At 35.6% G+C, this 15,857-nt stretch overlaps 1 protein-coding gene across 8 annotated transcripts in view; it reads right to left on the reverse strand.

Moving 5' to 3' along the window:
• LOC124233768 (unconventional myosin-IXa) overlaps window positions 1-15,857 on the reverse strand; it is a 289,503-nt gene that overhangs the window by 79,961 nt on the left and 193,685 nt on the right. For 6 of the 8 annotated variants that reach the window (XR_006887148.1, XM_046650967.1, XM_046650998.1 and 3 more), the window contains 7 exons: window positions 15,018-15,128; window positions 14,036-14,158; window positions 12,303-12,452; window positions 10,918-11,237; window positions 8,706-10,310; window positions 5,494-5,593; window positions 4,773-4,988 (listed from right to left, as the gene is read on the reverse strand). Coding sequence is in view for 7 of the 8 variants with exons in the window: in XM_046650967.1 (XP_046506923.1) it covers window positions 4,773-4,988; window positions 5,494-5,593; window positions 8,706-10,310; window positions 10,918-11,237; window positions 12,303-12,452; window positions 14,036-14,158; window positions 15,018-15,128 (2,625 nt within the window). In the remaining variant the exon portion in view is untranslated. The remainder of the gene's footprint in view (window positions 1-4,772; window positions 4,989-5,493; window positions 5,594-8,705; window positions 10,311-10,917; window positions 11,238-12,302; window positions 12,453-14,035; window positions 14,159-15,017; window positions 15,129-15,857) is intronic. The other 2 variants (XM_046650983.1, XM_046651007.1) reach the window with 2 other exon arrangements.

Here is a 15,857-nt window from a genome sequence, read left to right on the forward strand (position 1 = left end):
AAATTTAAAAAAATAAAAGAGGGGAAAAAAAAACCATGTAGTAAACACATCAAATTTAACATAACACATAATAACATAAAATTATAAGAAAGAGCTTAGACTGAATCTGTCAGTTATTTCAATAAATATGAATAGATTTAAGTCACCTATTAAGGAAAAAAATTTTCATTTGGTTCACAAAGCAAGACCCAACTACACTGCACAGAAAACAGACATCTAAAAGGATCCAGAAAGGCTAAAAATAAAGAAATGAGCAAAAGTATTCTAGACAAATGGAAACAATAAGAAAACAGAGACTGTAATATTATTATTTAAGTAGAATTTAAACAAAAAGCATTGAATGTGACAAAGGACACTTTAATACTAAAAGCCACAATTCACAATGAATACTAGGAGATTCTAACACAGCATTTTCTGTGTAAGACAGATGAAGTGTACAAGAAAAATTAAGGATACAGAAGACAAACAACATAATCAGTAAGGGAGAGATTATGGATATCTATTGTAATTTTACATTCTGAACAGAGAATACACCTTCTTATCAAATGCACATGGTATATTCACAAAAACTGATTACATATTAAGTAAGAAAGAAAACAAGAGTAAATTTTATCAAATAGAAACATTACAAATACTCTTTGATCGTGATACAATAAAACTAGAAATTAATAAAAATTAAAAAACAAAAAAGCTTTTTCTGAAAACTAAAAATTTTTCCCAAATAGAGTAAAAAAGAAATATAAACTGAAATTACATATTTTCTAAAAAATAAAAACTTTACACATTAGAGTAAATGAAATACACATCTGAAGTACTGAACAGAGAAAAATCCATTGCCTTAGAAACCTGTATCAATAAAAATAAATAAAATAAATGACTTACTCAAAAACTAGAAAAATAAGAAAGTAAACCACAAGAAGGCACAAGGAAATAAATAATAAAGGTAAAAGCAGAAATCAGTGGAGAATAGAAAAAAAAAGGTATAATAAATCAAAATCCTGTTATTTTGGAAAAAAGTAACAAAATAGACAAATGACTAGCTAACAAAGAAAAAGGAAAAAGCACAAATCTACAAAATAAGAGATGATAAAAGGGAAATAACCAATGAAACAGATAACTTCTAAACATCATATAAGACTGCTTTCCAGAACTCTGTACAACTAGAGGTCTTGAAAGTTAGATGAAATGGATAATTTCATAAGAAAAACTATTTACCCAAAAGTGAACCCATTAGATAGAAAGCTTAAAAGATTAATTTCCTCAGAAGGAAAAAAGAGGAACTTATCAAGCAATTATGCCACAAAAAGGTACCAATCCCAGATGGTTTCACAGGGAAATTCTACCAAATCTTCAAAGAGTAGAGAATCACAATGCTATAAACTGTTCCTGATTTTTTTGGGGAAATAAAATACACATATGAATACTAAGTGTATTCAACAGTAGGGTTGCTGTTCTGGGGCCACCAATCCAAACCTCTTACATCATAAACTTTGTTCAATATCAATCAGTCTCCCAACTTGCAAGAGCCACCTCAAAATCACCAGCCTAGGCCTTAAAATCCTATAAATATCCTCTCCTGACTTCCCCCTTCTGAGAAATTACTAAGACCTACTCAAGTTGGCTTTTTCCCGCCTGTAAAATAAGCTAATAAAGTTAGCCCTGCTTGATCAACAGGTTTTTCTGGCAGTTTTTTGTGGAGTGGACAGAGGAGAGAAGGAAAATTCAACATCAGTTAGGATTGGAGAGAGTCTTAGAGAAGAACAAACAGAAATATAAGAAGTAAACAGCAGTTTTGGGGGAAATTGAGAAATTTAGTTTTATCATACTAGAGACAAGACCAATTCTGGAGAGCATTTGGGAGTTATACCCAAAGAAACGATGGCTGTGAGTCAGAGGAATGGTAGAAAAAACTATACAGAGAAAACTATAATCTATACCAATCCTACAAATAAGGGATAGAAATGATTTTAGTAACTCACTTACTACGCAGAAATTGAGAGACTAAAAGACTATATGAAAGTCACCTTAAAGTACTGCTTAGCAGAACACGTCATTCTTGGGTAAAAGCCAACATAGTGGGTCTAAGAAGTGAGTGAGAGCAGCATACAGAGATTAAACAGTTATTCAAATGGCAGAGTTAAAAGTAGGAAGTTAAAAAAACACCAGCATCATAAAAAGGGAAACTACTACTCTGGCCTCCACTCCTCAATTCACCAACTCAGGAGGTAATGCTTATCAAATCCCCTTCAGGTAATTCATTTAGAACTGTTCTTATCCTATTAGATCAGTTATTTTACAACTGGCTTCCTCCAAGATTGAATGACACACTTCTTAGCAAATGTCAGAGTGATGGGATCACTTTGTCCAGAAGAAAATACCACAACTATCCAGTTTTTAAAAATCCACGTGCCCAGAAAATCAAACCCAATTAAAATCCTGAAGATATCTGGATTTTGAGAATTCAGTAGATTCCACTTAGAAACAATTAGTCTTCATCTTCACAATACCAGATAACATTAGAACAGGGCATATTTTTAAGATAAACAACAGAAACACATTTTAAAACTGTTCCCACCTTTCCCAACCCAACCCCAATAAGTACGTATCAGCATATTCTAGAAAGCAAAGCTTCTTCATGCAAGTGTCCACCAGAAATAAACACCACCACCTGTTCCTAAAATAGGCAGTGCTGGAACAGAAGTACAGTGAGAAAGCTGTAGGGGAGACTAACACATTGTGCAGGGGTGCTCTACAACTACTGGCATGCAGTGACCGTCAAGCAGGTGAACAGAATCACAGGCAGAGGCTACCAGCTAGAACCCTTAAAGGGGCTGAATCCTCCAAGCAGAAAGCCCAACTTCCTGGCTCCTCTCAATAAGAGTTCTCAGTGAGAAAGAATTCTACCACCCAAAGGACTAAGGTTTGTAACAAAGGAAACGCTCAGGAACAAAACAGCAATTACAAATGCTAAGTTCTTCCAAAAACGAAAAATCTATGTCTACTTGAGAGAATAATTTAAGTATGCTCCCTAGTTAGACTATTTCATTAAGATTAGTTTGTTCCATTGCATAATTTCACATTTAACTACTAATCATATGATACAGTATGTTTTACTATTTATAACTCAAAAATAGGGCACCTCCAAAATAGAGTTATTTTATCCCACACTGAAGAGAGGGCTTTGGCTCTAATTATGTATATTAATGGATATAGATTATTTCCAACTTCTACAATCCTATAGTTTGGCTCAGAGTAATGACTCGATTGTCTAATTAGAGAACTGGTCATGCACATGCTTCTGTTTTGGTTGTTGTTTTTGTTTTTTATTTCTTAGAATATCAATATAATCATTTAAAAACTGGGTCTATCTCCAATAAAAAATAAAGACAATAAGGGTATTCTGGAAATTAGCGGAAATTTTAATTTTAACTAGGTCTGTGGTACAATCAAACAGTTTAAAACAATTCAAGGGCCGGCCCTAAGGCCAAGTGGTTAAGTTCAGGTGCTCTGCTTTGGTGGCCCCGGGTTCGGACTCTGAGTGCGGACATGGCACTCCTCGTTAGGCCATGTTGAGGTGGTGTCCCACATGCCACAACTAGAGGGACCCATAACTAAAATGTACAACTGTGTCCTGGGGGGATTTGGGGAGAGAAAAGCAGGGGAAAAAAAAACGATTGGCAATATTTGTTAGCTCAGGTGCCAATCTTTAACAAAAAAATAAAACAATTCAAAGAGAAAATACTTAGAGTCAAAAGAAGACTATCCCAAAATCTTCCTTCCATAATGAACAGATGTTAAAGAATATTAGAGATCCAACTTAATTAAGGATATGCAAGGAAATAAAATGCATTCATTCCACTTCATCAGTGATAATCTTTTAGACATATTGGACATACAGGGTCCTTACATCATATATTTCCCAGGAGAATTCCAAAATCAAATACTTTATATCCATAAACACATTCATACTTGTCAAACTATATATACTTAATTTTGGTTGCTATATGATGATAAAATTATATTCTTAGTCAAAATAGTGCAGCTTTATTCAAACATGACTCCAATGTCATATTTGTGATTAAAACAAATTCACATTACATATAACCTTCTACTTGGCTGCGTTGGTACAGAGAGATATTTTTGGCATTGCTCATTAAATGTTTAAAAATTCATGATTATTTTCTATTACTAAAAAATGGGGGAGGGGAAGGCATTTTAAGGGAAAAGAAAGAAAGAAAGAAAAGAGAATACCATTTCAGTTAAAAGCTACTGGATTATTTAAAATATACCCTATTCACTAGATCAGGGAGGGATCAGCAAACTATGGCCAGCAGACCAAATACAGCCGATTGTCTATTTTTGTAAATAGCTTTATTGGAACACAGCCATGCCCATTATGTTTACTTAGTGTCTATGGCTGTTTTCACTTTACAGGAGCAAAGTTAAGGAGCTGCAACAGAGACTGTATAACCCACATAAAAAAAATTGAGGATCCCTGTTTGAGACTTTTTAAGATATAACAGAAAATTTCTACATTAGCAATAAGTTAAATAACCTGAATTTTGCCTAATTTATGATTTGACATACACTAAGTGCCCTTTATCTGAGTCCTATTAAATTAAGGTTTAGCTTTAGTTGCTGTGTTCACTGAGGTTTCCCATGTATAAACCAGTATATGGGGAAGAAGCTGTGAAGGTTAGCTTTAGATTAGCAAAAACTATTCCCATCAGATTTGCTTGTTGCCTATTTTTCTTATATTGTTGTAAAATTACCATTTCGGAGTCACTGTGAGAGGCCTGACCCAGGCTGGGTGTAGGCCCTAGCTCAGAGTGAGAAGCTTGGTCAAGGGAGAGAAGGGGCTCAATAATGTCATCGTAATCATCTTCCTCTGTATCCCCCTCCCCATCGGCAAAAGTACCTCTAGTCAAGAAATCGGAGCGCGTCCGCGCCATTCGAGCTTTCTTTTTATGGGCCGGTCTGGCAACCTGCTTGACCAAATGATAAAACAAATAACACAACAATGTTTTGTTTTGGTTTTTTTGGAGATGATGCCAATGAAAGACATCAGAGAGCTCAAGAATTTCTTGAAACATCCCTCCACCCCACGGTGCCCCTTCCACTAAAAGTGACAGGAATAACCAAAAGCAATCCATAATATATTACTCTGGACAAAGGATAAGAATGGAAGCTAAATCTACAGTGTTCTTCTCCATAGCCAAGGAAGTCATCTTTCACTGCCATAAGTCACCAAAGTCACTTGCACAAATTGCCTTCTTAGCAACTTTTTTAAAATAAATATAATCTGGGTTTTTTAAGCACCACTGCCTGCCTGAAGTAGACCTCTCTAGGTATAACAGACTTAACTCATGGTTCTTTTCTCTATAAATACTTGGGAGTAAATGGGTAGATGAGGTGCTCTGCCTACAAGAATAATAATTTCCAAAATAGCGTGCATCCATTTTGCATAGAAGATAAACAAAATTCAACACTTACCTCTCTTTGGCCCGGCCCAGTTAACTTCACAGGTTTCCAAGCTGGTTCATCTTGTTTATGGAGTTGAGGATTTCCACTGTTTAAGGCTTCCTTGTTGACACTTATGATAAAACAATAGGATTACATTTCAATTCCCAGCAGACAGCTCATGGCAGCATTCTTAAAGAATAGCTTAAAATATAGTGTAAAAAACCAGGTCAAAGATTCCAGCAAATCCCATAAATACTTTCAGATCTTATTCAATTCACAAAACAATACATCAAATATTTTCTGCTTACCAAATTAACAATATTATCAGAAATTTACATATATGACTGAATTACTAGAGGCGCTGCCCTGATAATCACTCGGTATATTCTACTGTGATTATATGTTTAACAGGATCAGCATATATTTAATAGTTATAAACTATTATATAGCTAAAATATTATATAATATTTTTAATATTATATAGTTATAGCATATGTTTAATAGTATACACATGTTTAATAGTATCAGCAGAATTAGCTCAAGAAATGAAATGGATTTGATGACAAGAAAGGGAAAATACCAAATCTCCAAATTTTTAGAATCAGTCTTAGAAGGGGTCTTTTACTCTAATCATTATAAAACACCTGATAAGTAGTCACCAAGTGATGAGGACCTCAATACTTTGTTTTATACTGAGACGGTTCCTATTGGTTAGCAAATTCCTTTCTGAAATCTTTATAGCTTCTATCTACTGTCTTAGTTTTAAAACTTGAAGTTGGACATAATAAAATCAATAATAGCAGGATAAGAAATTGTTATCAAGCTAAAAGAAGTATGCCCCAAACCATACAGATGGTATAGTGTTAGCTTGTGAAAATTTAGTTTCGCATGAATAACCACATGATGTGACTGCTTTATCATTAAATTTTGGTAGAAATGGATGCCAGCACCTCATGAAAATATGAAGAGAATCTGCACTTTCCTGGCCCCAATTACCTGTATTAACTCAGCACTATCAGTCTTAAAATTTATCAACAACATATTGCTAATCTCTCCTTAGCAGGACTGTAAGCTCATTGAGAATCACATCTTACCTTCTACTACAGTGCTGGGTTTAAAGTAGACATTAACCTGTAATATAAATTGGCAGACTAATTGATCTCCCATTCAAAATCTTTCATTTAATTTTTATAAATGAAGGCCTAGGGGCCATAAGAGGTTATCTTATCCTCTGCTCTATGAAATAATCCCTAAACAAATCTAAATAGATGACAATCTTTCCTAGCTAAAGGCTTCTCAGAGATCTCCCTTTTTGACCAGTGTATGATCAAGCCTAGCAATCCTGAGTTGGCTTAAAAGATTCCCTTTTGGCTATTAAAATCTCTCTTGCCACAGTTGAGCCTACTGGTCTTTGATCTGTTCTCCAAAGAGAGAAACAATTAACAAAACCTTTGACTTGACCATCCTAACTTTTAAACTCGCAACATTTTCTCGATTTCTCCATGATTTCTTTTTTGTTCTCCCTCATTAACCAGATGAATACCACTAGGTACTTATAACCACTATGGCATAAAAAAATCCATTAATCTAATGTTACTTCTTAATCATGAAACCGAATGCTGATTCCTAATTATGAAACGCAAGTTCTAGTCCCATCTCTTTCTCTAAATATGTGAACCTGAACAAGCCATTTCACCTCTCTGGGCCCCACTGACCTCATCTATATGTGGCAACTGACTAGATAATTTAGAAACACCAACATTTATGATTCTATAAAATGCTAAGGTTTCTAGTATTACTTATAGAACAAGAGAAGATTTGAAGTATGAATTTTACCTAAGCTTTCACATAAGCATTCTAATATATAATTGTTTGGAAGTAGATTTTAATGAGGTAAAGCAAACTAGATCAAGTAGACTTAAGATTAACTCAGAAAAATGATAAAAGGAATAATTTACAAGAATGATTAATGTTTTTGAAATCTACAAGGAAGCCTTCTACAAAACAGATTCATGGATCCAATAACTGCACACACACACACACACACACACACACACAAATACATGTCTCATATCACTAAACTTAATCAGAATGATACGCAATAACATGTTTTTAACACTCTCCGATGGGCTTATATGCTACATAGAGTCTTTGAACTTTTGGGCAATCTATAAGTTAATGGGCAGGAATAGAACCTCAAACTGTCACTAAGTCCAACTGCGTTTCATAATGCTGTACGGAAATCCTTAGTAGAAAAATAAAGTATCAATGATCTCTTGCCCATGTTTCTATAAAATCTGCATGCAATTTTAAAGAATGAAAGATTTAAAAGCTCAGGTTATAATAAGAAAGTTATTTTTCTAGTTAATGTGAAATTTAGTTTTTTTAGCCCTAAGGTACAGCCCTCATTTCATTTAAACCGTGATATTTTCCCATAAGAACTGAAAGAATCCACTGTATACAAAGACTTCATACAAATATCTCAAATTTTATCAAATTGATTTTATGTACCACTTAAAAATGCTGTTCTCACAGCTACCACTAGTTAAGAAAACTTAAAAGTATAAAGAATTTCCACTTATATGAGGCACCTCAGGGAGTCAAACTCTTAGAAACAGAAAGTAGAACTGGTGGTTGCAAGGGACTTGGGGAAAGTGAAAGAGGGGAGTTGTTGTCCAATGAGTGATAGAGTTTGTTTTGCAAGATGAAAAAGTTCTAGAGATCTGTTGCAAACAATGTGCACATAGTTAACTACTGTATTGTATACTTAAAAAACGGTTAAAATGGTAAATTTTATGTTATGTGTTTTTTTACCACAAAAAAGGTATAAAGAACTTATTAATGAAGACCATAAATAGGCCAATAGATGTGACAAAGCATATTAACTTTAAAGCCTGACACTAGCTTAGATTGCTACACCTAACAGCTCTTGTGCAACTAGCATTTGCTGAATGCTTACCATGTTTAATAGGGACTGTATCACCCTGCACAAATGTTTTCTCACTTAATGGGGAGGAACCAAAAACTCTGCTATCTGTGATTGGTCACAGATTCCTAGAGTATAATTATATCCAATTTCATGCGGCTGGTGGAGTCAACAATTAGAGAATGTTTTTTACATAGAGAAAATGGCTAATTTGAGTAGCACCCATACAAACAGTTGAGGCAGATTAAGTCACCTCAATGAAATTCTCCAAAAAGTTTCTCATTTATACACAAAAATAAATAAACATTTCACTTACAGGGAAGTACTCATATTGTCCTTTGGCGTGAAGAATATGGCCCTAGTAGCTCCATCTCCAGAAGGGTCATCAGATTTGTGGCTATAATACTGAGTAGGCCTAAGGTGTTCTCTTTTTGAGATGCGATTATTAGAGAGTTTACAGGCTATATTTTGCTGGGTGGACATTCTGTCTGTCTTGGATAACTCCTTGACAGTACTAGACTGGCATGGGCCTCCTTTTCTTTCAAAGAACAGGGTGACATGTGGGTCCTTCAGGGGTAAGTGAGCAGAGGGACTGTCTTTTGGGGCAAGAGCTGCATCTTTCACAGATACTGATAGAGGCCCTAGTACACTGGGTTCTTCCTTATTTGGGGTATTCAGGATGAGGAGAGAGGATGGCCTCTCTATTCTTCGCTTTGATTGATGGAAAGATGGTGCCAGAGAACACTCTCCAATTCTTGGCTTTTCAATTGTCTTGAAGGCTTTACGCTCCTTCTCTAAAATATCTGTTTGCTGGCGAATCTGTTCCATCATTTCTTTTTCATTCTGCTGCTGCAACTGCTTTTGCCTTTCTTCCTTCTCTGTGTTTAGCTTTTCTAACTTCTTAAGCACAGTATTAGAAGAATCTGTATTCAAATAAGCAACAACTTGGTTTGCTTCTGAGAAGTGGTACTTTCTGGCTTCCCTACTGATATCCAAAGTAAGAGCTGGAAGTGTTTCTTCACTTTCCAATAGTTTGTTTCTCTGGATACTTGTGTCTAGTTGGGAAATTGTTTTCAGTGGGTCTTGTGGGGGAATATAAAAAAATGTAGGCAGACTATTTGAAATAAAGGAGTCTCTCAGTTGCGGCTTACAGGTAATAGGTTCAGAACCGCAACCTAGTTTTTCCTTGACTGTCCCATTCTTCAAATGCACTGAGTCAGAGGGTGCCCCCTTTTGAATCAACGTATAGTTAGTCTCACTTGAGGCACTGAGGGCATTGTCTTGTGATTCAAATTTTGGACTGCTAGATCTTTTAGGTGATGGAATCTGAAAATCTCCTTCATCTAAAATTATGGGCTCTAGTTTGCTCTTTTGGCTTTCTTCACAGCTCAGAAGTTCCAAGCTTCCTTGAGAGCTTCCACTATCAGGTGTACCCTGCAGAGACTGAAAGCCCTCAGGCATCAGTTCTGTAGACCATCTTCGTTCCTCTGAAGGAGACATACCACCAAGAGAACGAACTTTCAGTAACTCTAAACTAAATATAGCTTGCTCGAGTTCTCTCATTCTCCGACTTTCTCTTTTAGCTCGACCTACTTTTTTCTGGTGGAGATCTTCCAAGGACTTGGGTCTCTCTCTTACAATCACATCTTCCTGCAAGTCCACACCACTTTGGCTTCTGGCTCTCTCCTGTCGCTTGTTTGGGGACTCCTTCAAGTAGTCCATTGAACTTTCATGGCTAATTCGATTACTCTCTATCACAGATTTACCTTCCTCTATGGCTTTTACTCTGTTGTCAAAGGAACGATCTTCCCATTCTGAAGGGTCTGAACCCTGAATTTCCAGAGCTCCATATGGCTCAATACTTGATGATCCAAGTTCTAGTCTTGTTTCTTTTAGTCTTCGTTCTCTTAAAGCTTTAAATCTATATAAAACAGAAAAAATGGGTTAGAGATATCTCTTGGTTACCACTGGAGAGAAAACATTTACAGAGAATTTAAGAAAAAAATGGAAAGTCTCAAAAATTTTTTTTCATACCTAAGTATTTCTGAAAGTAACTCAGGTAGACACTTCATAGGTCTATTTCCATGAGTGAGATGATATTTTATTAAATATATTATTCCTAATTGGGCATTCTAGTCAAAACACAAATTAACTCAAAAGTAAAGCTCTCATTTTAATAATATCCTTCTCTTAAGGTAAACCTTAAAAATGAAATGAAAGTTTCTGAAGGTAAAAACAGTTAATATTGTCAATTTTTAAAGATTCAACCTAAAGGGAAAAGTTAACTCTTAGCAGTTATAACCATAGACCATGCAAGTTTTCCAATCCAATTTAATTTAATAAATACTTATTTACCTTCTATTATAGACCACACGATGTGGGTTAAAATTGCTAGGAGTATCACAGTCTAGTGGAGAATGCAAATTGTACATAACCAATTCGAATACAAGTTAGGCAAGTATTAGAGCAGAGGTATAAACAAAGTACTTGGAAAGAGAGAGAGTAATTATTATAGAAACAAAGATTACCTTTGTCTTGCTCTGAATCCTCTACATATTGACTGCAAAAGGATAATTTTGTTTCTTTGTTCTTGATACCTCTTACTTTCCCTGTAGCCTTTCCATCTTGCCTGTATGCAGATGGCAGCCATGTGCCTCCGCCTATAGAGCTCCCTCCATCTCTGCTGGATGATGACAGCTGCAGTCCGTAGCTCCAAATACCGCTGCCTCTCTAAGTGAGCACGCCAGGAAGCTTGGATAAGAGTGGCTGCACTAGCCATAACTACAGCATCCTTCTGTACAGCTGCATCTCTGACTTGCTTCTGATTTAGGTAATTTCTCCAGAATCGCTGTGGGGAAGACAAAATAATAGAAAGTGTTGTCATATCTTATACCACATTTTCACAGAAAAAGAAAACAAGGATAAATTTCTAATGTCATAATTAGAGGTTAAGTAGCTAGACAGCTAAATTGTGGGTGATTAAAGTAAAAGAAAACGTTTTCTTTCCCAGATATGCTTGCCTAAAACAACTATTTTAGGTAATATATAATCTTGATGAAGTTAATTATAGAACTTAAAATAATTTTGAATTGTTGATGCTTTCATGCTCCACAAATTAATTTTAACAAATTACATTATATTCTCATGCTACAATTTGCCAATATTAATGGGTTTAAGGTCAATATGCACACATCTCAAAGATTAAGATACGAAAGATTTTCTTATACAAAAGAGAAAAAGTCCTATAGAAAACAACATCATCCAAGGTGAGTACATAACAACAACAATGTATGTATAACTCTCAAATATCACTCAGAACACTATTAAATAAAAATAACTACGTCAACAAAAATTAAGGCACATAATTCCTTTGTCCTTAATTATATCATACAAGACATTATAACTATAAATTCAATTTAATTTAAATTCAACTCCATCAATATTTATCAATAGCCTATTATTATATGCCAGATAATCTGTTGAGCGCTATGAACATTTCAAAGATGAGTTGGACACATTCTTATCTCTGAAAAAGTTTACATTCTTATTTTTATTATTATTTTTTTTTTGAGGAAGATTAGCCTTCAGCTAACTGCTGCCAATCTTCCTCTTTTCACTGAGGAAGACTGGTCCTGAGCTAACATCCACGCCCATCTTCCTCTACTTTATATGTGGGATGCCTACCACAGCATGGCATGCCAAGCCATACCATGTCTGCACCCAGGATCCAAACCAGAGAACCCAGGGCCGCCAAAGCAGTACATACGCACTTAACCGCTGCGCCACCAGGCTGGCCCCTACATTCTTCTTTAAATGTTTAAATCTTTAAACGTTTCTTTAAAATAGCTCTAGTTATTAAAACAAAGGCCAAATAAACCAGCCAGTCTCATGCAAGGAATCCTTTGCTTCCCACCTGGATAATAATGGATGCCTGTCTCAGATGGAGAAAACGCTGCCTACACAGCAAGGCCCTGAACCATCGCTGTAACACTATGATTCTACGGAGCACCTCTTGGTGAAGCAGATCTTGCAGGTGCTGTCGTTCCTGCTCCTTTAGGAACACCTACCACAAGGGAGAAAGAAAAGGAACACAGCTTAAGAAGAAATTAGAAATTTATTTCATGAATCATCCTTTCTGTGGTAAGCTTTTTTAGAGAAGAATAAATTCAGTGGCAGATGTGTAAAAGTAGTACTTGTAAATATTTCTATCAATTTATCCAAAGTGGTCATTCTCAAATTGGAAAGGAGACATTAGAATACAGAAGGGGAAATGGAAAGGTGAACATGAGTACAAAAATCCCAGGGCCAGAGGCTGTGATACATTATTCGCTCAGGAAATTCACCACCATCATGAGCCAACGTATTACTGGTAATATATCATCTTTTTCAAGATGCTAGGAAAGCAGGAAAAGTTGAGAACCATAGTTTTAGAAGTTTGGTCATAACATGAATAAACCAATAACAGTCTTTTTGAAAGCCAGTATGCATCAAAGGCTTCTTGCTGCCCAAAACTATTAATTAGTTTATTTATTTATTCCTTCATTCCATTAATAAATCTTTAGGGATTTAGGGGGTACAAAGATAACTTAGACATAGTTCCTTTGGAAATAGAATTTGTGCTTCACCTTTAAGAGCAGGTAGATATTAAAAATTGTACATATTTAAGATGTACAATGTGACGTTTTCATTTATGTATACATTGTGAAATGATTACCACAATCTACCTAATTAACATATCCATCATCTCCCATTTTTGTCAAAAATAAAAAAATATTTAAAAAAAAGAGCAGATAGACATTAAATACCCGAAGAGGAAAACAGTAAACTAATAAGGGAATGAGACAGAGGACCACACCTGAGCAAAACAAGGAGTTGGAAATAATGATAAAGGCACATATAGGGGACAATGGAACAATTGATTCTCATAAAGAAGATATTAAACAATATGAAGTCACAATATGTAGGTTCTTGAAAAAGAGAAAGATGTTTGAATTTAATGAGAAGGTTATCTGGGGTTAGGGTTAGGCCCAGGAAGCTGATATAAAGAAAGAAGTACACTAAAATGATGATCTTGATACTATGGGTCGAGTGAGTTAAATGGAATGACAAATAGACTGGAATCAGATGAGGGATCTGTTTGCTGTAAGAAAAATATAAGTGACAGCTAAGGAATAGAACTAAAATGGAAGCAGTAGGAATGGAGAAACAGGGAAAGATGTGAGAATCATTCGTAAGGAAAAAGAAGAAACAGAACTTTGTAAAAGGATGAAAGTGAAGGGTAAGCCAAATATGATTACGGTTTCTAGCCTAAGAAACTAGAAGGAAGGTGGCAGAGAAAGACAGTATGAAGATGATCAATTAAGGACAGCAGGGGAATCTGAATAAGGTCACTTTGGGCAAGTTGAGTTGGAGAGAACAGTAGAATACCTAGGGAGAGAAGGTTTTTAGGTAGTTAAAATTATAAGCAGAACCAGAGCACTGGCCTGAAGTTCTTTGATTAATACTGACTGTATTATTAAGTAAAAATCTTGGCCTGATCAATTTCCTTATGATATTTTTAAAAAAACATTCTCATAGGCAAAGATTGCCAATATTATTTATAAAAATGCACTCAATTTTGACAAGAGCAGTATATATTATATTTACCATGGATTTTCCAACTTGATAATTATCTGGATTAAGATTTATTTTCCTGAAGAAATCCTGAATGTTAAATTTGGACGGAATAATATTTCGGGGAAGAAGTACATGGAAGTGGCTCACAAAATCCTGAAAAATGAAAAGAGAATGTTGTAAAGTCACAAGAGAATTATATGTAAACAACATCCTCAACTAATTGTCCTTTTATTGATCCTTTTCTCATTCTTTTAAACAGGGTGAAACCAAGAATTTGCCTGTTAATTTAAAATATCACACAAAGTTAATTTGTAAAATGTGGGGGGGGGGACAGTTCTACATATTTTGTTATCAAAGGGGAATGGAAGAAGAATAGAAGGGCAGAAACTAATTCTCTCTTTTGAGAAAGCTGTATTAAAGACCAAAGAAAAAGTTATTTAACAAGCATCTGAAATTTTTAGCAGAAAAATAAGCAAAGGTGGCAGCTATTACAAGGTACAAGTGAGAATGAAGCTTTCTCTCCCAGTAACAGCAAAGATTTGCTCAGCTGCTGAAAAGCTTCAATACAATTTCTACACCCATAGCAGCAGTAGCTGTTAAGAATAGCTGTAAGCCTTGCTGGCAGCTTCCTATAAAAGAAAATCCTGCTGAGAAAACTTCAGAGAAAAGCAAATGGAATCTTTTCAGATAGTTCTGATTGAACTATTTCAACTACTGGAGCAATCAGTGTGAAGAATTGCTATGTTATGAGTAAACTTAGTATTAGCAAACATTCAGATCAAATCAGAATAGTCACATGTTGGATTCAATTACAACGCAAGCTTATTGAGATTGTTGCCATTCAATGGAACTGAGTACTCTCTCTCCCTCTTCAATTCTACATACAAAGGATGGAATGAAAAGGAAGAATTAAGAGGAATAAACAAGTAAGCCTGAAATTAACAAAAAGCAAGACAAAGGAATAATTCACTTGATGTGCATATATATTTAAATATCACTATAAAAGCATAACCTGGAAAGAATATTTGCAGCTGTATCCTGACTGGCGAATCCGAACTGTCTCCAGCATCCCAGTGTACCGAAGCTGTCTAAGTACCAAGGCATCATTGAACCTTAACGGCAGCTAAAACAAGGCAAATGGAACAAATATTAACCCAGAAGAACAGATCTCCAAATTAATGTCTGTCTTATAAGTATGGTTAACTTCTGAAGATCTAGAAATTGACTAGAGGTTGTCTGGTTAAGATATAGCAGAGGTGATGGGACAATCTTACCTCCCCAGCTGATAGCTTCAGAAAAGTTCTGACTGCCTGACTCTAGGGAAAAAAGAGAAACCAAGCTTCCAGGTTTCTCTAGTTGTAGAGGGAGAGGACCTTCAAAGGAGGCCACATTGTCTAGTCACTATAAAATCTGTAACAAGACTAACCTACTTAACACAATCAAGAGTGTCTGTATTTTTGTTAATGATACTGGTATGACACATTGAAAAACAAAAAATTCCATTAGTCCTTAAGAATTGATCTCCTTATTGTACAGGCATAGACAGGGAAGATACTAATGGGAGGCAGTCACTCATCACCAGTCATGACACCCTGTCACTCCTAGGTATCTCAGTAGGCATTTTTCTTTTTCTGCTTTTTCTCCCCAAATCCCCCCAGTACATAGTTGCATATTTTAGTTGTGGGTCCTTCTAGTTGTGGCATGTGGAACACCGCCTCAGCATGGCCTGACGAGTGGTCTGTGCCCAGGATTCGAACTGGTGAAACCCTGGGCTGCCAAAGCAGACATGCTAACCCAATCACTTGGCCACAGGGCCAGCCCCATTAGGCATGTTTTTAGACATTCAAAAAAG

This window comes from Equus quagga, chromosome 2, assembly GCF_021613505.1.
Source record: "Equus quagga isolate Etosha38 chromosome 2, UCLA_HA_Equagga_1.0, whole genome shotgun sequence".
NCBI classification, from domain to species: domain Eukaryota; kingdom Metazoa; phylum Chordata; class Mammalia; order Perissodactyla; family Equidae; genus Equus; species Equus quagga.